The 19,192-nt window shown below is 65.9% G+C and overlaps 1 protein-coding gene across 12 annotated transcripts in view; it reads right to left on the reverse strand.

Annotated features, from left to right (window-relative positions):
* Nucleotides 1-529: 529 nt before the first annotated feature.
* Nucleotides 530-19,192, reverse strand: part of PLXNB2 (plexin B2) — a 30,051-nt gene continuing 11,388 nt past the window's right edge. For 3 of the 12 annotated variants that reach the window (XM_068561894.1, XM_068561892.1, XM_068561895.1), the window contains 36 exons: nt 18,307-18,359; nt 13,349-14,435; nt 12,803-12,985; nt 12,580-12,708; nt 11,938-12,038; nt 11,717-11,843; nt 11,161-11,314; nt 10,613-10,727; nt 10,431-10,539; nt 10,249-10,350; nt 9,699-9,791; nt 9,303-9,384; nt 9,060-9,220; nt 8,796-8,944; nt 8,530-8,638; nt 8,195-8,331; nt 7,832-8,002; nt 7,233-7,401; nt 6,920-7,147; nt 6,608-6,784; nt 6,373-6,512; nt 6,175-6,275; nt 5,820-6,049; nt 5,357-5,538; nt 4,889-4,955; nt 4,581-4,727; nt 3,850-4,006; nt 3,611-3,711; nt 3,447-3,531; nt 3,135-3,289; nt 2,895-3,055; nt 2,665-2,812; nt 2,199-2,263; nt 1,919-1,994; nt 1,494-1,568; nt 530-1,406 (listed from right to left, as the gene is read on the reverse strand). In XM_068561894.1, the coding sequence (XP_068417995.1) occupies nt 1,302-1,406; nt 1,494-1,568; nt 1,919-1,994; nt 2,199-2,263; nt 2,665-2,812; nt 2,895-3,055; nt 3,135-3,289; nt 3,447-3,531; nt 3,611-3,711; nt 3,850-4,006; nt 4,581-4,727; nt 4,889-4,955; nt 5,357-5,538; nt 5,820-6,049; nt 6,175-6,275; nt 6,373-6,512; nt 6,608-6,784; nt 6,920-7,147; nt 7,233-7,401; nt 7,832-8,002; nt 8,195-8,331; nt 8,530-8,638; nt 8,796-8,944; nt 9,060-9,220; nt 9,303-9,384; nt 9,699-9,791; nt 10,249-10,350; nt 10,431-10,539; nt 10,613-10,727; nt 11,161-11,314; nt 11,717-11,843; nt 11,938-12,038; nt 12,580-12,708; nt 12,803-12,985; nt 13,349-14,422 (5,565 nt within the window). In that variant the 5' untranslated portion in view covers nt 14,423-14,435; nt 18,307-18,359 and the 3' untranslated portion in view covers nt 530-1,301. Of the gene's footprint in view, nt 1,407-1,493; nt 1,569-1,918; nt 1,995-2,198; nt 2,264-2,664; nt 2,813-2,894; nt 3,056-3,134; nt 3,290-3,446; nt 3,532-3,610; nt 3,712-3,849; nt 4,007-4,580; nt 4,728-4,888; nt 4,956-5,356; nt 5,539-5,819; nt 6,050-6,174; nt 6,276-6,372; nt 6,513-6,607; nt 6,785-6,919; nt 7,148-7,232; nt 7,402-7,831; nt 8,003-8,194; nt 8,332-8,529; nt 8,639-8,795; nt 8,945-9,059; nt 9,221-9,302; nt 9,385-9,698; nt 9,792-10,248; nt 10,351-10,430; nt 10,540-10,612; nt 10,728-11,160; nt 11,315-11,716; nt 11,844-11,937; nt 12,039-12,579; nt 12,709-12,802; nt 12,986-13,348; nt 14,436-16,359; nt 16,512-16,869; nt 16,939-18,306; nt 18,360-19,192 lie in introns of those variants that run through there. The other 9 variants (XM_068561897.1, XM_068561896.1, XM_068561903.1 and 6 more) reach the window with 8 other exon arrangements.

Raw genomic sequence — 19,192 nt, forward strand, 5'->3', positions numbered from 1 at the left:
TGGGTGGACCACACCTGTGAGGCACCCCACCTCAGGAAGGAGAAAACAGGTCCCTGAGAGCTCGCGCCACGCCCACCCCTGCCACCAGATGGCGCCCAAGCGGGCCCAATCCGGCACCGTGGGGGGCGGTGCCGCCGCACCGTGCCCTTGGAATCTCCACCTGCTTCAGGGTCACTTTCAGTGCTGGGGTGCACCAGGATGTGCCTCTGGGAGAGGTTCGCACCCAAGCGCTCACCTCCCACCCCTGACCACCATCCTGTCCCGCTGGGGCAGCAGGAAGGCGTGGACTCGGCCGAGCTGATGGCTGTGGACGGGCTGCCTCAGCACACCCAGCAGGCCTGGCCCACGGGAGCCAGGGACTGTGGGGTGGGTGTGCGAGGCCACACGGGCCCACCTTCAGGTGAGCTTCTGGGGCCAGGAGCGCACAGGAAGGGAGGCCGTGGGCAGAACAGGCCCAGTACCAAAACGGGTCAGGTGTGTAGGGACGGCGGGTCGGCAGCCCCGGGAAGAACCCAGCCAACCAGCAGAGTGAAAAAGACAGCTGTATTTGATTGACAATTAACAAGATTTACAAAAAGGGTTGCGGGTGTCCTGGCGGAGCTGCTCCCGGCCCCCCGGACCTGGGCAGGGCCTCCAGGTCAGCCTGTCTGACAGGCCGGGACCCCGACCCCCAATCTGCTGGGTCCCTTCTGGCCGCCTGGGCCTCGACGTCTGACGTCCAGCTTGACCTTTGAGGTGGGGCCTGCAGCACGGAGTCCCCCGGGAGTGCCAGTGCCCCGCAGGGCAGGCCAGCGAGGTCAGGAAGGCATCGTACCACTTTTCTGCCCCAGTCCAGGCAGGGCAGGCAGACAGAGTCTGGGCACTAGGTCCTGGGGGCCGCGGGCACTCAGACCTCACCCCAAAAGGCCCAACCCAGGTATCTGAGGCGGCTGCTGGTGCCTGGGGAGGGGGTCTGAGGCCCGACTGCCCCCAGCAACCCAGCGTGGCGCCGGGGGCATAAGGCACGTTTTCAAATCGCTCAGGAGGCTTGAAGGAGACACCTCCGATGCTGGTTCTGCAGGAGGGAACTGGTGCTGGTGGCCGCCCGGCACTATTGCTCAGGAGAAGGGTGCTATGAGGCTACAAACGCTGAGGTGGGGGCCCCCTGCCACACACACACTCGGAAGCCCGGGGGCTCTTCCTCTGCCAGAGAGAGAAGGGCTGAGTCCTGCCCGCTTGGCCTTGCTCCCCCGGGGCCGCCCAGCACCCGGCAGTGGGTGTCACACACCTGTGTCCCGAGACCGTGACGGCGGAGGTCGGAGTCAGAGGTCCGTGACTTTGTTCTCAAGCGCAGCCGCGATCTGCTGCAGGCGGAAGGCCAGCTGCATCTTCTGGGCGGCGGGATCCTCCTCCAGGGCGTTGATGATCTGAGGAGGGGTCACGTCAGAGCACAGGCCAGGGTTAGGGTTAGGGTTAGGGTGAGCACGGCTGTCCCGGAAGGACCGGACCCCTACCTCGTCGTAGTACTTCTGCGTGTACTGGTAGAGCTGGTGCAGGGCCACGAGGGTGTTCAGGGAGTCCGTGTGCGCCTGGGAGGGTGGCGGAAGGGCTGCGTGACCCACGGGCAGGAGGCTGTCTCCCAGTGGAGCAGGCAGACACAAAGGGTCCCCCCGGTGGTCACGACACGCACAGCCACGGCACACCGCAGACAGAGAGCCTCCCACCCATGCAGACCCACGGCAGGCGGGGCTGGCTCAGAGCTGCTCGCGAGCCCCGCCGCCCCCCACGCCCCCTCGTCTGCGCCTCTCCTTTCTCCCCCGTGGGCACTTCGCCCGCCCCCAGTGCAGTCTCCTGGCCCGCTCAGCAGGGCCTTCCGGGGAGGGGTGGAGGGCTAATCCTGGGGGGGGCTCAGCTTGTGTGTCCCCTGTGCTGCCCTTACCCGGGAAATCTCTGCCAGGTGTGTGTTCATGTCCTGGTCGCTGACCTGCACCATCTGTCTGATCCCCTTGTAGTAGCTGTGGAGGGAGGGGGAGTTACACAGGGTGGGCCGCGGGGGGCGGGTACCGGAACGGGGGGCGGTGGCTCCCAGACACTGGACCCGAAGCTACCCATGGGGCCCTCCTCCTGATCACAGGCCCGCACCGCCCGGGGGCCCCGCTGGGTGGGGGCTGAGGGTGGGCAGCCAGGATCTGGCCTCATGGGGTGGGGGGTGCACTCACTCCTCCACCATCTTCTTATAGGTGGAGATCTCCTTGGCGTAGAGTAGCTTGTTGCTCGGAGAGTCCTGTGGGGGTCGGAGCCAAGTGACACTCAAGCCAAGACACCTGCACGCGCTCAGGATACCCAGAGAAAGAGGGGTATGCGGGGGATGGGGGTCCAACAGCGGTAGCTGCCCTGCCCAGCCACAGACCTGACAGTGTTTTCGTCATTTTGTGATTAACAGTAAAACTCACTTTTTCTCTCTCATGGAAGGGGAAGGAGCTCGGGGTCCCAGGCTGCCACAGGTCCACTGCCCAGGGGGCCTCCCTCCGCCCCAGGTACCCTGCACCTGTCTTTCTACTGAGCTCCAGCCCCTGCTGTGCAAATCCACGCCCCAAACTGACCTCCTCACCTGCATCGCAGCCCCCCTGCCCTGACGCTTCGCGCTGCCAGGAAGCGGGCTGGGCTGCCCGCAGCTGCACTTACGCGGCTCAGCTTGTGCTCTGTGCGTGTGCAGGTGTCCATGAAGGTCTGTGCGATGACCGACAGGGAGGCGTCCACCACCTCGTGGACGTGCACGTCGAAGATGAAATGGGGGTTCTTGAGGATGTTCACCCAGAACCGGAGAGGTAAACTGAGGTGGGACGACAGGGTGTGAGGGGCCGCCGAGGCCTGGAGCAGGGCGGGCGTGGAGGGTGGCGGGACGGAGCCCACACCTGTTGGTCTTCCAGATGTGGATGGTGTCCTCGTCCTTGATGTCATGCTTTTCTGCCTGCTCGTCCAGGAAGTCGAAGAAGTACTTGACTGCGGGCGGCACCGTGTGGCCAGGCGCCAGCACGCTCTGGAAGAAGTTGTCCACGAACTGCTGCAGCGTGCCCTGCGGGGCGGGAGCGGGGTTCAGCGCATCCCACCGGCGCCGTCCCAGGTCTGCCTCCCACACGCCCTCCGCGGCCCACCTTGACTGAGAGCAGGCGGGTCAGGTAGATCTCAGTGATGGCCTTGGTGCGCTCCTTCTCCTTCATGCTGCCGCGCTTGGACTTGCCTTCGTCCACCTCGTCCGTTGGCCGCACCAGGTGCCACACCCGGTTCTCCTCCTCCAGGAGGGCGTGGCCTGTGGGGGAGGGGGGCGCTGAAGGACGAGGACCGGAGCCCGGGGCCTGGGTCCCACGCCGGGCTCACAGCTCCCCCCAGATGGCGGCACGGGGCGGACACTGGCTCATGATGCCCTCCAGAGGCCAGAAGGGCCCGGATGAGAGGAAGGCACTCACGCTCCCCAGGCAGGTCCTGCTGGCTGTCCTCAGGCTGCTGGGAGACCCCCACCTTCGACAGGATGAGAGTGGCTCCATCCCGGACCTGGGGAACAACGTCATGAGGGAGGGCCTCCGGCCCCACTCTCAGCAGGGGGTCCGGCCCGCCCGGCCGCCACACTCACGTTGTAGTGCATCAGCGTGTTGACGCGCTTCCACCGGCCCTCCCGCTGAGAGGTCAGGTCCAGGTCTGACAGGATCTGGGCTGTGGAGCCAGGACGCCACTCTGTGGGAGGACACAGCCCAGCTCCTGGGACCCGGCCACAGCCCACCCCGTCCGGGCTCCCTCTCGCTACCCCCCCACCCGACCTGGCCAACCGGGCTCCCACGGGCGCAGAGCCAGGCACACGAGGGTGCTGCTCACCGAGGACCACACTGTCGGCCTTGGGCCAGCGGGAGCAAGGCTGTGTGCGGTACACCTGGTCAATGATCTTCTCCTTGACCTGGGAGATGGTGTCACAGTTGAGGACCTTGACAGGGATGGCGTCGACCCCTTCGTCCTGGACGATCACGCTCACTGTCTGCCAGGGGACACAGAACGAAGGGCCAGCTGGGGAGGGGCCCTCGGCCTCAGTCGCCCCAAACTGGGAGCAGTCTTGGGCCTCCCCCCAGTGGCGACACCCTCAGGTGGAGGAGTGGAGGTGGGGGGTCCTGAGCCCCTTCAGCACCCAGGCCCCACCCTTTCCTGCACGCCGTGGCTCAGCAGGACAGAGGGCAGAGGACTGCTCGCTTCTAGGTATCGTGCAACACACAGGCGTCACGGGCGCACACACCGTGTACCACCGCCACACGCACACGGGTTTACCACCACTCACTTGGTGTGCCCAGGCCCCTCAAACGCCTGCAGCAGGCCCGGGCACCCAGGAGGCAGCTGGCTGGGGGTCATGACACTTAGAGCCTCTCTCCAGTGACCCGTGAGCCTGCTGAGGACCCGTGACCCAGGCCCCTCCCTGAACACGGGTGGGCCCAGCACGGGGAGTGGGTTCTAATGCAAGTCCACGAAGGAGGCGAGTGGCATCAGCCTCTAGTCCTGAGGCTGGCCTGGAAGCCGGCCCCTGAGGTCTCCCAGCAGCCCACCCAGCCCCGGGGGCTCACCAGGGGCGCGTACTCCACGTCGTCCCCCAGCAGCCCCGTGTCATTGAGGGTGTACTTGGCTTTCTTCTGCACAGCGTCCACCGGCCCCTTCTCCACCTGATGCTTGATGGCCTTGAAGAGCTTGTACAGCGGCTCCCCTGCGCTGTCCTAGAGCAACATAGGGCGGCTGAGCCATGGGTGGGACTGATCGTGCCAGGGTGGGAAGCAAACCCGTCCGGGTGGAGCCGGGCCGCAGGGAGGTGGACATGTGGGGGGTACAGTAGCACCTCGTCCCTCCCCACCCCCTGGTAGGGCTGTGTGGAACCCACCTTGAGATACTGGTACAGGCAGATGGACATCCAGTTAGACAGCATCCTCTCCACCACTGTCTCAGACCTGGAGATGCAGAAAGGCCTTGTGTTGAGGGACCCTTTAGTGCCCCTAGGATCAGCTGGGTCTTCCAGGTACCCAGACCACCCTCAGAGCAGCCCAGCCTCCATCCAGGCCAGAGTCTCCGTCAGGCTGTACATTTACAGCCTGCAGTGACCAGTCTCCCAGCCCCCTCAGGGTGGACCTTTCATCTTCCACCCCATCCTACAAAGGGCTGATGACAGGGGGAGCAGCTAAGTGACCAGCAGAGACCACCTGCTAGCAACGACGCGCCCCCTGCCGTCCCTCCGCCCTACTCACTGGCACTGGCTGTACTTGCTGGCAGACCAGGTGCCTGAACAAGCCTGTGCTGCCCCACTGCCAGCCCCTACCACCCCCCACCGCGGCCTCTGCCCTTCCCCACACACCTGCGCAGCATCAGCTTGGGGTTCTTGGCCACCACATACTGCTCCATGAGCTCCAGGAAGAGCGTGCGCATGATGTCCGTGTAGTACTCCAGCTTCCCGTGCAGCGCCACCGTCAGCAGCGACGCAAAGTAGACCTTGGCGCGGGCCGAGAACTCCCGCTGGTTCTCCAAGGTGTGGATGAACTGTGGGAGAGGCCGGTCAGAGCCCCGCCCCGCCCCGCCCCAGCCCCGCCCCAGCCCCACCCGCTCGCTCGAGCCCCCGCCCCTCACGGCCCCGCCCCACCCCAGCCCCACCCGCTCGCTCGCTCGCGCCCCGCCCCCTCACGGCCCCGCCCCACGCCCCAGAGGCCCCGCCCCGCTCACGTTGATGAGGAAACACCCCACCCCAGCCCCACCCGCTCGCTCGCTCGCGCCCCGCCCCCTCACGGCCCCGCCCCACGCCCCAGAGGCCCCGCCCCGCTCACGTTGATGAGGAAACACTTGCTGTTGAGCAGGTTGGAGAACTGGTTGAGCGCCTGCTCCACTAAGGGCCGCCGTGACTCAGGGATGTCCAGCTTGCCCGTGATCATCACGTCCTTGTCGCCGTCCTTCGAGGGCAGGAAGAAGACGCGGTCGGTGTAGGTCTTGTAGTCCAGCACGGGGATGCCTGCCTCGTGCACGTCGTTGGTCTGGTCCTCCATCTCAATCATCAGGTCTGCAGGGAGGTCGGGGTGAGGCATCCGCCGCTGGCAGCCCGCCCTCCTCCGTCCCTCCCTCCGTCCCTCCCAATGCAGCCTCTTCCAAGCCCTCCTCCCCCAGGACCTGCAGGGCGGCCCCTACCTGTGAACTCCTTCTTGCAGCGGTCACGCACGCTCTCCTCCAAGCCCTCCAGCTGGGACTTGATCTTCTCATACTCGCGCTCTGCCTGTTGGCTCTTCCTCCTGGGGGCGGGCACAGGGAAGCTCCTGGGACCTGGCCGGGGTTGTGCTGGCCGGTGGGTATGGCCAAGGGGCTGAGGCTGCCGGGGGAGGGGCTCACCAGTAGCAGTAGACAGACACAGCGATGACAGCCACCATGGGCACGATGACCAGCGGCAGGATGAGGCTGAGCGGCACGTCACTCACACGCGTGTCATACTCCACGCGGCCCAGCACCCACTCCCGGGAGCCAAACTTCACCTGCGTGGAGAGGCGGACTCAGCAAGGACAGGTGTGTGGCCAAGACCAGGAGAGCCCGGTGCCCTGTCCCCTCCCTGCCCCCACCCTACACGCACAATGAACTCAGGCAGATTGTGGGTCGTGTCCCGCTTCTGCCGCCGCTTGGGAGGGGGCTGCACCTCTGGGGGCTCACAGTACAGATCGGTCTCCGTCAGTGTCTTCATGATGCACCGCTCAGCACCCACGAAGGCCTCGGCCTCGTGAATCGTCATCGCCTTGTTCAGATTCGTGCCCTGGGGGGCGGGGGATGGGGTCACAGTGCCCAGGAGGGGTTCAGGGATGCCCCGACCGGCTCAGCCCAGATCTTGGGCTGCTCCCCTACACGCACCCGCTCAGGACCTGACCCCCGGGGTTGCACAGGTCCTCACCCGCGCGTGAATGAGCTTGTTGACCTGCTTCTTGACGCCCCCTGTGAAGTTCTCGAAGGTGGGGTCGGCGACGTACTCAAAGGCACCAGCCTCAGTCCTGAGCAGGGCTTGGTGCCCATCCATCTGAATGAGCGCTGTGAGGTTGTAGGCCTCGGGCTCCTCGGGGACGGCCGGGGACAAGAACACGACCTTGGAGTCACTGCAGAACACGTACTCCCTGCCCACGACCTAGGAGCCGAGGCAGGACCGTTAGGCCACTTGGCACAGGCTGCATCCTGCCCTGGCGTGTCCCCAGCAGCGGGCACCGACTGACCGTCACGGGCTGCAGGGGTCCGGCCTCCCGCCGCCGCCTCCAGGACTGCAGAGGCTCGGCTATGACCACCATGGCGAATTTCTGGATCAGGCTGAAGCCCTGTCCTGTGACGTTGATGCTCCGGCCACCACTGGGGGGCAGGGAGGGGATGGTGCCTGAGTGGGCACACCTGGGCAAGGGAGGTGCCCAGCCAGCTCCAGAGCAGGTGCCCTGCAAGGCTGCGTCCCCGACCCCACCCTGCTTTTGGATACTCTTGCAGGTGTGTGCAAGCACAGGCCTGCTGCAATAGCAGAGGCGGTTGGGGGGGGGGGGGTGTGTGTGGTGTGCTCAGAGCACGTGACTGAGCACCGCCACCCTGGATTGTCAGAAGCAGGGCCGGGCTGGGTGGCGGGGGGAGGTGGAGGCGGTATGTCGGGCCTGTCCGACCTGGGGATACAGTGGGGATTTTTGGAGGCCTCCTCCTGTCACCCAGACCAGCTCTGCCATATCCTCACAAGCCCAGTGAGAAGAGGGCACCTGGGAAATAGCTAGATGGGGTGGGTGTGGCCAGCAGTGTGGGAGTGGGGGGCACCTGCCACGGCGGGAGGAAGAGGTCACACCTGACAAAGCTTCGCAGCGGCTCGAAGGCCCGCAGTACTGGGTTCTCACGGTAGGTGAAGGTGACGCCAGGGCTGGGCACTTCAGAGCCCCCATAGTAAATCTTTAGGGACAGCTCTCCCGGAACCGCCTGGGGGCCGGTGACACACTGAAGCTGTGCCCCAAACTGCGTCCTGGGGGTGGGGATTGCCAGTCAATGTCAACCCCACCCTGGGACCACCCGCAGCCCCAGGCCAGTGGGTCAATGGGTCTGGTTGGTTCCACTGCCCCCTCCAGGATAGACACAGGGTCACGGCCAGAGGGCCCTCACCCTGTCCCCAGGACCAGGGCAGACCAGGATTTGGCGGCCTGTGGGTGACACCCACACTTTACAAGGGATGTCATTGAGGGTCACCCGCATGTCTTCCTCAGAGCCTGTGTCCAGGTGGGTGCCACTGATGGTCAACGTGGTGCCGCCCGCCTGTGGCCCCTGCTTTGGCTCCACGCTGAGAGGCTGGGGCTGCTAGAAGAGGAGCGGGGGCATTTGACTCAGGGCTGGGGCGGCAGGGCTGTGGCCCTCCCTCCCGGGCCTCTACTGGGCCATGACCATTGTCAGAAAGAGGCAGGGGCACAGCCTCGCCTCACCCCGAGTCAGCACATGGCTCCCCAGATCCCACCCACATCTGTCCTGACCTGCAAGAGCCACCTGCCAGGTGCTTACCTGATAGGTAAATTGGACATGGGGAGGCGAATGGCCGAGCTTCCCGCTGATGTCCACCTCGACGCCCCCGGTGAAGGGCGCCTCTGCAGCCTCGATGGTGCACACAATCCTGCGTGGGTGGCAGGCAGGTGGGCACACTCTGTGGGTGTGCAAGCCCTGGGCACCCACGCACACCTGGACCGTGTCCTTCCTCTCCATCCCCCCAGTCCCCTGGCCCCCCAGGGTAGGGCCTGGCCCAGCTCTGAGGGCCCAGGTTGCCCACTCACCGGGTGGACACGGAGTACCGTTCTGGTTCAAAGGCACAGTTCTGGCCAGCCACGGTGACCCTCTGCACGTCGTCTGCTCTGACCCCCAGATTTGACCCAAGGATGGTGATGCGAATGCCTCCGCCGAGCGGACCAGTCTCAGGCTGGATCTGAAATTGGCAAAGCCCGGCTGACCTGGCAGCTTGGGCAGGCCAGGCTGCGCAGCTGGTCCAGGGCCGGGCTGCAGTGCCCCCTGTCAGGGAGGTGGGGGGTAAGGGGGCTTACCCTGGTGATGACGGGCGGTGGGCACTCGGAGGTGGCGTTACCACACAGGGCCGCGTACACACACCTGCTCTGCCCGCTGCACCACACGCACTTGTAGGCAGGGTCAGCGGCCAGGCACAGGCTGCAGTCGCTGCGGCCGAAGGAGCAGTTGTAGAGGGTCACTGCGGAGGGAGAAGCTGGCCGTCGGCAGGGCCGCCCTGCTCCCCTTGCCAGCCCACCAGCCCAGCTGCCCACCCCGCCCACCTTGGAGCCGGCTGTCAATATTCTTGCCGTAGGACTTGACATACAGATGCAGGGGCAGCGTCTCGTTGGCATCGTGGGAGAGCTGGGGGCACACAGGGACACGCTGCACCCCCGACTCCCACCCGAGCCCCCGAGGGTGACCACCGTGTGTCCCCTCACAGCCGACGGGCAGCAAGGGGAGGCCTCCAGGTCTAGAAGCTGGAGGCTCAGAGACGGAGGATGACTTGGATTCCAGGGAGACAGGAGGCACAGGGATGCTCTGAGATGCTTCCTCAGCAGGGCAGGTGGTGAGCCTGCCCCCGCCCCACCCCTCAAGCCCCGGAGGTAACTGGGCTGCCCCCGCAGGGCCAGCCCTCGGGGTCCACCAGCCTGGCCCGCCCACCCCGGGAGGCATACCTTTGGGGTCCGAAAGGAGAAGGTTCCTTGCTCCTGTGTGCTGACTGGCTCCTCAAACTTGAGCAGGTCACTGCCCACGTGCAGGGAGGAGCCCTGCCAGACAGGCCAGTCAGGATACCCGAGGCGGGCCAGCCCGTCCCACATGCCCGCCCTGGGCCCCGGTGCCTGCCGTGCCCCACACAGCTCCCGGGCCAGCTTGGGCACCCCCATCCCAACTGACACCCGGCCACTCACAGACAGGCCCCGCCACGGTCAACACCTGGACTCACCGCCCTGCTGCCTCCTGAGCGGCACTCGGCTGCCCAGCCCCTGCACACCCTAAACCCTCGAGGCCCGTCCAGATGTCCCCACGTCCACCCTGACCCCTCTGCCTCCTTCACGTGCTGGGCCCTGAGCCGCAGAAGGCTGGATGGGCCCTGGCGCTCAGCTTCTGGTCTGCAGGAGGATGGCTCTGAACAAGCCTATGCCTCTCCACCAGCCATCATGGCCCCTGCTGGGACCCCCAGGCCTGACCTCACCGGTTAGCCAGGGCCCCGCAAGCCCCCCGCACCTTCACCGTGTCCAGGTTCTTGCCCTGGAAGGTCACAGCCGTCTCGTGGTTCATGGGGATGACCATCGGGCTGGGGTTCAGGAACTGGGGGCAGTCGTCCTCCTGGGGAGGGCAGGGCTGGTCAGGTGCGGCCTGGCCTCAGCCGAGCAGCCTGGCCCCCGCGTGCCCTCACGGCCCCTCACCATGTGGGCACGGACGATGCCGTCCTCAGGGTTGGGCGAGGCCTCCCGACACTCGTGGTAGCGCAGGTCCCACTGGCAGGTCCAGCGGTTGCTGGCACAGGAGATGCACCTGGGGGAGAGGGTGGTGAGGAGTGTGGGGTCCGCAGCGGGGGCTGGGAGGGACAGACAGGGGCTGCACTCACGGCAGGTTCTCCTCCAGGCTCATGGCCACTCGGCAGTCGTAGAAGGGGTACAGGTGGGAGGTCAGGAAGACGTCGCCACGTTTGAAGAGGAGCTGGATGGCCACAGCCACGTGATCTGTGGACAGCAGATGGGGACAGCGTCAGGGGGGCTGCAGGACGCAGGGGGAGGCTGGCTCGGGTTGGGGGGGAACAGGAAGCCGGAACTGGGCCCCCCCGGCCCCAACTCCTCCTTCCGTCAGAGCTCCCCACAGGCGACCCAGCAGAGAACGGGAGGCCGCGTGTGGGGACCCTGGTCGGAGCGGGGCCCCGCAGGGCTCAGCAGGACCCGCCGCCGCTATCAGATCTCGGCTCGTGTGTCGCTCCCCGGGGCTCTGCGCTGCTGGGCCCTCTCTCTGTCCCTGCAGGCACTGAGGGCCGTGGTTCCTGGGCGTCTGGGCCAGAGCGCCTGCCAGGTCCCAGCCACGTCACCGCGTGGCCCCCACCTTCACCAGTGAGCCGTCCTCCGCTGGCCCCGAATGCTCAGGGGACAGGCTCGGGCGGGGCCTCACCCTGGCCAGACGGCGTGCTGGGGATGCTGCTTGGGGAGTTGCAGACCACGGCGCCCCCTTGCATGCTCGCCACGTGAGGCGGTGATTCACCGAAGAGGCACAGCAGCTTGTCCTCCTCGCTCAGGGCCGGGAGCGGACTGACGGTCAGGTGCACCTGCGGAAGGGCCACTCAGCTCACAGCAGGACTCCTCTGCCCAGCCTCAGGGTGCAGGCAACCTCCCGCCTCCGCCCTGAGCCCCGGTCCTCTGGCCGTTCTCTGGCCGCCCTCCTGTATGTGTACACCCGCCCCCTGGAGAACCCTCTAGAACCTGGCTCCATTTCAACTGAATGGGCCCCTCTGTGGTCACCTAAGCCGCTCCTGGGACAGGGCCTGGGTCTGCCCTGGATTCTCAGGAGCCCCTCGGGTCAAAGGGGCCAGGGGACCCAACAAAGGATGGGGTCCCTGTCCCCAGGTTCAGCACCGCCGTCCAGGCCAGGAGCAAGATACTACGCGGGTCTCCTGACGTCCCCACAGCCCCAGGCCAGCAGCGGCCCTGCCTCCACCCTCACCACACACCTCTCCCTGGGCCCGGCGGCTCATGTTCTGCGGCTGGGCCTCGGTGACGGCCACGCAGGACTCGCTGCGGCTCCACAGCCAGTGGCCACTCTCTTCGGCCCGCGGGCACTCAGCCCTCCTGGTGCATCTGCGGGGGCAGGGGACACCCGTCAGCCCTCAGGGTGGGGCGGCACCCCCAGACCCAGGCTGGGGACGAGCCCCCCAGGCTCTCGGGTGCTCACCGTCCCTCGATGACGCACCAGCCGCAATAGGGGTCCTGTGAGCTGCGGCAGTGGGCGCAGGTGGAAAAGCTCTCACACTCCTGCACGGGGAGCCGGAACACCTGGGGGCACCGGGGCGGTGAGCGGGACTACGGCCACCACAGGTGTCAGGCCAGCAGCCACAGAGGACCTTGCTCAGACGCCAGACCTTCCTGGGATCGCCAGCTTGATCCTACCTTTATCCCTAAGCCTTAGAAGCCTCAACACAACTCGAGGCTGGGCAGTGAGGGCTCCAGGCAGCAGCGGCTGGCCAGGCTCTGTGGGACCCGGCCGGGAGGCTGGACCTGACCCAGGATCGGGTGGCACAGGATCCCAGGGCCCGTGTCCCCCACCGTCTGAGCTCACAGAAGCTGCCTGGGGCCCCTCGCCTCCCTGTTTGCACTTGGGGAAGGCCCACTTAGAGCACTGACCCTCTGGTCAGGAGGGGCCCAAGGCCGGGCCAGAGACACAGAAGAGAGAGAAACGGTTTCAAAGACGGGAAAGGTGCTCGAGAGACACTGTCAGGACCCAAGGAGATGCGAGCTGGCCCCCCTCCCAGCATGCTCTGCGTGTCTCTAGGGGCTGGACTACCAAGGCCCCTCCTCCCAGGCTCCACAGGCCAACCTTGTCCTGGGTCATGGCGTACAGACTGGCCCGGTCTGCGGCCAGCACCAGGTCCCTCTTGATTCTCTTGTTGATCTCCACAAGGACAGAGCCATACTCTGCAGAGCTGCCATCTGGAGCGAGGTACACCTGTGGGCACGAGGGCAGGTGCATGGTGAGGGCAGGGGGCCTCATGTACTGAGGACCCCTCCGGAAACCACCCTGCCCCAGCCCTGGGCCTCACCTTGAGGACCCGGCCGTCCGAGGTGCCCAGGAAGGCGATGGTGTGGCCATTCTCGGTCGTCACTGTCACAGCTGTCAGGTTCAGGCCTCCACGGTGCAGCACGGCTATGGCTGAGAGTCCGTCTCGGCTGCCCAGCGGGTAGGGCAGGTGCTCCGAGCCACACGGGAAACTCTCGCTGGCACCCTATGGACCATGGCATCAACGGTGGGTGCAGACCCCCACCCGAGGCCTCTCCCCACCACGGCTCCCAGCACTCGTGGCCCTACACATGTCCCCCAGAACCGGCCCAGGCAGGCAGGGCCCCTACCCACATGCTCACTGCTCCAAAACCCAACGCCCAGCGTGGCTGACACCTGGGAGAAGTGGCACCCACATCTCACGCTGACCTGCCCGCAGGGACACCACACACACACACACACACACACACACACACACACACACACGGCCTTCGCAAGCAGGTGGGACATGGACACGGCAAGCAGTGCCAAGCGCAGACCCACACGCGTGTGGTCTAAGCCCGTGGGAGAACGTGCTGAGGCCACGTACCGACCCGTGGCCACCGCACTGGATCTCGCCATGGAAGGGCTTGTAGAAGGTGTCCCGGCCTGCCTCCCGGGTGCCCGTGTAGCAGGCGTCGCGGTTGGCCTCCATCTTGTTGTGGACCTCGTCCAGCGGGAACAGGCAGAGGCCCGCCCGTGGCCCCCCGCCGCCCCGGCCATCTGTGCTGAAGACAGTGTACAGCACCCCAGTGGCGCCTGGCCGGGCCACGGAGGCCGCCAGGCAGGTGCCGAAGGCGGGGACCCGGGTGTCGCCGGGGCCCAGGCAGCGCAGGTCCACCTCCAGGTAGGAGTAGTAGAACGGGTCGTGCTTGCACATACGCGCCAGCAGCGTGCGGTTCCGGGCCGGGTGCTTGTCCTGCTGGTTGAAGACGAAGAAGACGTAGGGGCCGTCCTCGAAGGCAGCCACGAACTGCTGTGTGTTTGTGGACAGGTAGCCGGCCTTGTAGGTGGCGTGGTCCGTGTAGGCCTCGAAGGCCTCCCTGCCCTCGGTCCGGTCCAGCAGGCGCGTGCTCACGATGATGCCGTTGTCATGGGGCCCGTTGCCCTTGCCCACAAAGAGCACGTGCTCGCCGCTCGGGCCCGCGGTGCTCACCAGCCCCACAGTGGCCACGCTCTTGTCATTGCTGGCCACGAAGGACTTCTCGCCGCTGCCGTCCTCGTAGAAGAGGAGCGTGGAGATATTGCTCAAGGAGCGCAGGGCGCAAATGCCCTTGAAGAGGCTGCCGCACTCGATGAGGCGGTTCCGGGACCGGTCAAGCAGCAGCAGCTGGTTGACGTTGTCAGTCTGCACGGCCTCGTGGCACTGGCTCGCCTCGATGGGCGGCGTGCACTTCTGGTTGTCCAGGGCCGGGCCCGTGGCCGCCCGCTGCTCCAGCTGCAGGTCGGCGTTCAGCTGGTAGAGCGCGTTCACCGCCCCCACGTACACCACGCCCGACACCTCATCCACCACCAGGTGGTTCAGCTCCGTTTCGCTGCGGAAGAAGTCCAGCTTGCGGGACCGCAGGCTCACACTTGTGCCCACCAGGCCCAGGAGGGTCAGGGTCCAGAGCTGCAGCGCCATTGCCCCCGGCACCCTGTGGGAAGAGAGGGGGGTCAGGGGAGCCCCAGCCTGGAGGACCCACCCCACCCACAGGAAGCCCCCGGTGCCTGACCCTGCCCAGCCCGCCTGAGCCCCGGATCCCTTCCCTGCCTTCCCACCCATCTGGCCAGACACACCCACTCTCATCTCCAAGGAGATCATCTCCGGCCCTCCTCAAGAAGGAGCACCTGTAACCTAACCGCTGACAGGCCAGGCCACCAGCACTGCAGCTCCAGGCCTGGGTGCAGCCGCCCCCCCGAGGACTGCGCCCTGGCCTCTGCCCCCAGGTTCCCAAAGCACCTTTAGGCCCACCTCCAAGGCAACAGAGCACCTCCTCCAGAAAGTCTCCCAGACACTCATGCGTGTGCCCACCCTCACATCCCATGACCCCAAGAGCTCCAGGTGGTCTGGGAGGCACCGCCCCCAGACCACACTCTCCAGAGCACAGACCCAAGCTGACCGACAGGCCCTGAACATGCAAACAGGTGGGCCACACGCCTGTTCTATGCCTGACTCTCGGCACACGGTGTAATCTGACGGGAAACAGCAGAGCCACTGGTGGGCCTGCCTCCCCACCCCCTCCCCAAGCCTTCCGGACCCTCCCTCCAACCCCCCTTCCCCTGCTGAACCAGCAGGAGGGCCCCAGCAATCCACCCGCCCTGCCTGTGCCCCGCCCAGGGCAGACCCTCGGACGCAGGCACGCCAGAGGAGGTCCTGGGAGGGGGTTCTGGGGTCCACCGGGTCTCTGAGCGGGGACCCCGGAGGCCGCGGGGGGTGCTGCGTGCAGGGCAAGGGCAGGCCACGTCAGGGTGCGGGTGTCCGTCCGAGCACACACACGTCCCTGCGTATGTGTGCGCGCCCGTGCGTGTCTCTGGGTGTATGGGGGCAAGCTGCTAAGGCCAAGGGTGGGCTCAGGGTCCCCAACATGGAGGCCCCTCCCACCTTGGGGTGGTCCAGCACGAACGCCACCCTCGGGACCCTGATCAGAATCCCCTGAAGTGGTCTTGGCCGCCACCCCCACCGGCCACCCTCTCACAATCTGTGCGTGAGCCCTCACTCCTGGGCCCGCTGGAACCTTCCCTGAGGGGGCCTGTGCCCGGCAGGACATTTAGGGCAGCTGTCCATGCCACGTGGCCGAGTGGAGACTGACCCCAACGGCAGAGGGTCATGAGGGGCTCAGGCCCCGGCCTCCCAGACTCCCCCCACGGCCCGCTGCACCTCTACAGAGGAGCTGACATGCCCCCTACGGCCACCTCAAACACCTGGATATGCTCTCATTCCCTCAAGAAACAATTACTTTTCTGCGCCCATTTGACAGCCTGCCCTGCCCTGCTCTACGTCCTTCTCCTCCAGGAAGGCAGAAGGCTGTCTGCTCTGCTCCATGGCCAGGGGAGACGTTTCTTTGGGGCACTGGTTTTGCGCAAAGCTGTGTTGACTGGAATAGGGTGGCTTCTTCTCATGAACCCTGTGATTCTCACATCAAGCCAGCTTCCTTCTTTGCCTGAGCCACTAGGAAGCCCCCCGGCCAGGCTGTGGCTCTTCTCCATCCCCACTGCATCCCTCTGTTCTGAGTCTCCACAACATTCCTCAAGCCCCTCGAGGAAGCGTAACCAAGAAGCAACCAAGTGACAAAGCCCTCTGCACCCAGAATCACCACAGGGCACTGGCAGGGGCAAGTCTCAGGACTGGGGAAGGTGCCCCTCAGCTGTGCACTGAAGCACAGAAGCCCCTTGCTCTGGAGGGCTCAGTCCCTGCCGGGCCCCTGGGGACCCCACAGGCCTCCTCACAAGCTGCTGGGAGAGGAGCCACCCACAGGCTGGCTTGACAGTGTCCAGGAGACAGTAGGGACCTGGGAACGAGGTGAAAATGGCCTAAGAGAAGGCGGTGGGATGAGGAGAGAGGGTGACCCCAGGCCGCACCAAGACGAGGTGATCAGGCTGGGGAGGAGATGGTGCCTTTGGTCAAAGACAGGAAGAGTTCACAGGACCGCGGGCAGGCTGGGCAGATCCTGGGCGGAGGGGGGCCCCTGCCACCGCAGACTCCGCTCGGCTCCGCGGACAACTGAGGCCGTCTAGGGGAGAGGAGGGCGCAGTTCAGAAGATCCCCAGGCTGGAGCTGGGACGCCCGCGACGCCAGGACTGCACAGAACCGGGCGCACCAGGAGAGGCCCCGGGCACTCAGGCACCCTCTGGTACCTTTGCTCAGGGCCCGGGGAGAGGGGGCGGGGAAGGGCAAGGCTGGAGGGCCCCGCCCCCCGGCGCCCCTCCCCCGCCGCCCAAGCGTCCCGGCCGCCCCGCCCCCGCGCTCGCTGGCTCGCCCGCCGCGGCCCGAAGTCCGCTCCCCGGCGCCGCGGAGGCGGGGGGCGTCCAGGCCCCTCGGCCTCGAGCCCAGGCTGGCCCTCCCCCCCTCCCCGCCCCGGCCCCGCTCACCCGAGTCCCCGCCGCGACCCTGGTCCCGCTCGGCTTTGGCGGCGGCTGCGGCTCCGGCCAAGGGCCGCCGCGGCAAGCGGGGAATGAATGGAATGTTCCCGGAGCCCAGGGAGGGAGCGGGCGGGCGGGGGCGGACCTGCGGGCGCGGACGGACGGACGGGCGGGCGGGGGCGGAGCCGCGGCCGGAGCTGGAGCCGCCCGAGCCCAGGCCACCCCTGGAAGCAGGCCCCCTGGTCCCCGATGGACCCGTGTCCAGGCCCCTCTGCCGGCCGGCAGCGCGCCTAGGACTTGAACCCAGAACCGACCAAGCGGGGGAACTCCTGGGGCGCCCCCCCCCCTTCTGAAAGAGCTTTGCTGTGACCCTGAGCCCTGCCTCAGTCCTGAGCTCACAGACATGACAGGACCCAGGAGATGGGAGGGTCACAGTGCATAAAAAAAAATGCTTTGGTCTCCCTCTGGTTAATGTTCACTTGACTGAGCCCCTGGGGCAGAAGCCCAGCCCTGTCCTCGGCCCCAGGGGCCCCCAGGGCTGGCACACCAGAAGTGCCCCGTGAAAGCCACGTGCGCGGTCACCGAGCGGGACCAGGTCTTGACTGGCCCAGATACTGTGCTGCTGCCCCTGCCCCGCCCCCACTCGAGCAGGCCAGGGCCAGACCTGGGCTCCCTGCCCCAGGACCCCTCTGGGTGGTGGGCAGAGTGAGCCTCAGGTCCGAGGGTTCCAAGGGCCCCTCACGCTGAGCCCAGGTCACACGGTCTGGCAGGAGGGACTTGGGTGACAATGATAGGCAGCAGCTCCCTCCACTTCCTGGACAAACAAAGCCTCAGGTGACCTGCCTGGCCAGGCCCACAGGGGCAAAGGGTGAACCACCTGACCAGAGGCAGTGCTCAGGCCGGCCTCGCGGGAGGTGCCAGGCACAGCCGGCAAAGCTTCCTGCGGCTGGCGTTCCTGGAACGGGCGCTTCCTGTTTTGAAGGCAGCCTGGGACCCCCCGCTTGCTCACCGGGCCAGCGGGGATTTCCTCAGGGGCATCAGACGCCTCTTCCTGGCCGAAGCCCGGAGGTGCACTTCCAAGAAGTCGCACAAACTCCAGCCCGCTGCTGGCCAGGAAAGCGTCTGGACAGGCGCCCCCTCCCCCAGCCCAAATTCCCAGCCCTAACGTTCCAGATTCCAGCACTGCAGTCAGCGCCCAAACACTGCCCCAGTCTCCCAAACACTGCCCCAGTCTCGCAGCAGAGCCCACCCCTCCCAAGCAAATCCTGGTCCCCCCATCAGAGAACTGGGGGGCCTGGCAGCGGCCCCCACAGCTATGGCACCTGGGGTCGGGCAGACGTTTGCACACCGCGCCCGGCCGGACCAGAGCCTTGGGGACACCACACGCCTTCACTGCGTGGCTGTGGCCCCCCTGCCTTCCCCTGCTGGTGCCCAGCCCTCACTCACCCAGGCTCCAGTGGTCCAGCTCAGTCTCTGCTCCAGGCCAGCATGGAGATCCTCTAGGAAGCAAAGGAGAGACAGTGGTCTCACCACAAGCCTGGCCCCTGCCTCATCTCTCCTCTGCTCCACATCTGGGGGGGGTGAGGAACAGCCCATGGGACCCCAGCTGGCCTCTGCCACCCTGGAGCAGGAGAACCTCAACTCCAGCCTCCTCCACCCCGCCCTCACAGCCCCTCCCTCAGACACTGGCCTCCCAGCCCCTAGCCCAGCACCCCAGTGCACACATGTCCACTTGGTGTGTATGCCTGACACCGCCCCTCTTGCCTCTGCTCAAAACAGGCAGAGGGAATTCCCTGGCAGTCCAGTGCTTAGGACTCTGCACTTTCACTGCCAAGGGCCTGGGTTCAATTCTTGGTCGGGGAACTAAGATTCTGCAAGCTGCGCTGAACAGGAGGAAGAAAAAAAAGGAAGAAAAAAAAGAGGAAGAAAAGGGCAGTGAACAGCTTCTCATTAAGTCTCTTGGTACTGTCTGCTTATTAAACTAGGTAAATATATTACTTTGATTAAAATTAAACTTGCGGGGCTTCCCTGGTGGCACAGTGGTTGAGAATCTGCCTGCTAATGCAGGGGACACGGGTTCGAGCCCTGGTCTGGGAGGATCCCACATGCCGCAGAGCAACTGGGCCCGTGAGCCACAACTACTGAGCCTGCGCGTCTGAGCCTGCGCTCCGCAACAAGAGAGGCCACAATAGTGAGAGGCCCGCGCACCGCGATGAAGAGTGGCCCCCGCTTGCCGCAACTAGAGAAAGCCCTAGCACAGAAACGAAGACCCAACATAGCAATCAATCAATCAATCAATAAAATCTTAAAAAAAAAAAAATTTAAACTTGCT

The sequence above is a fragment of the Eschrichtius robustus genome, chromosome 13, assembly GCF_028021215.1.
Source record: "Eschrichtius robustus isolate mEscRob2 chromosome 13, mEscRob2.pri, whole genome shotgun sequence".
NCBI classification, from domain to species: domain Eukaryota; kingdom Metazoa; phylum Chordata; class Mammalia; order Artiodactyla; family Eschrichtiidae; genus Eschrichtius; species Eschrichtius robustus.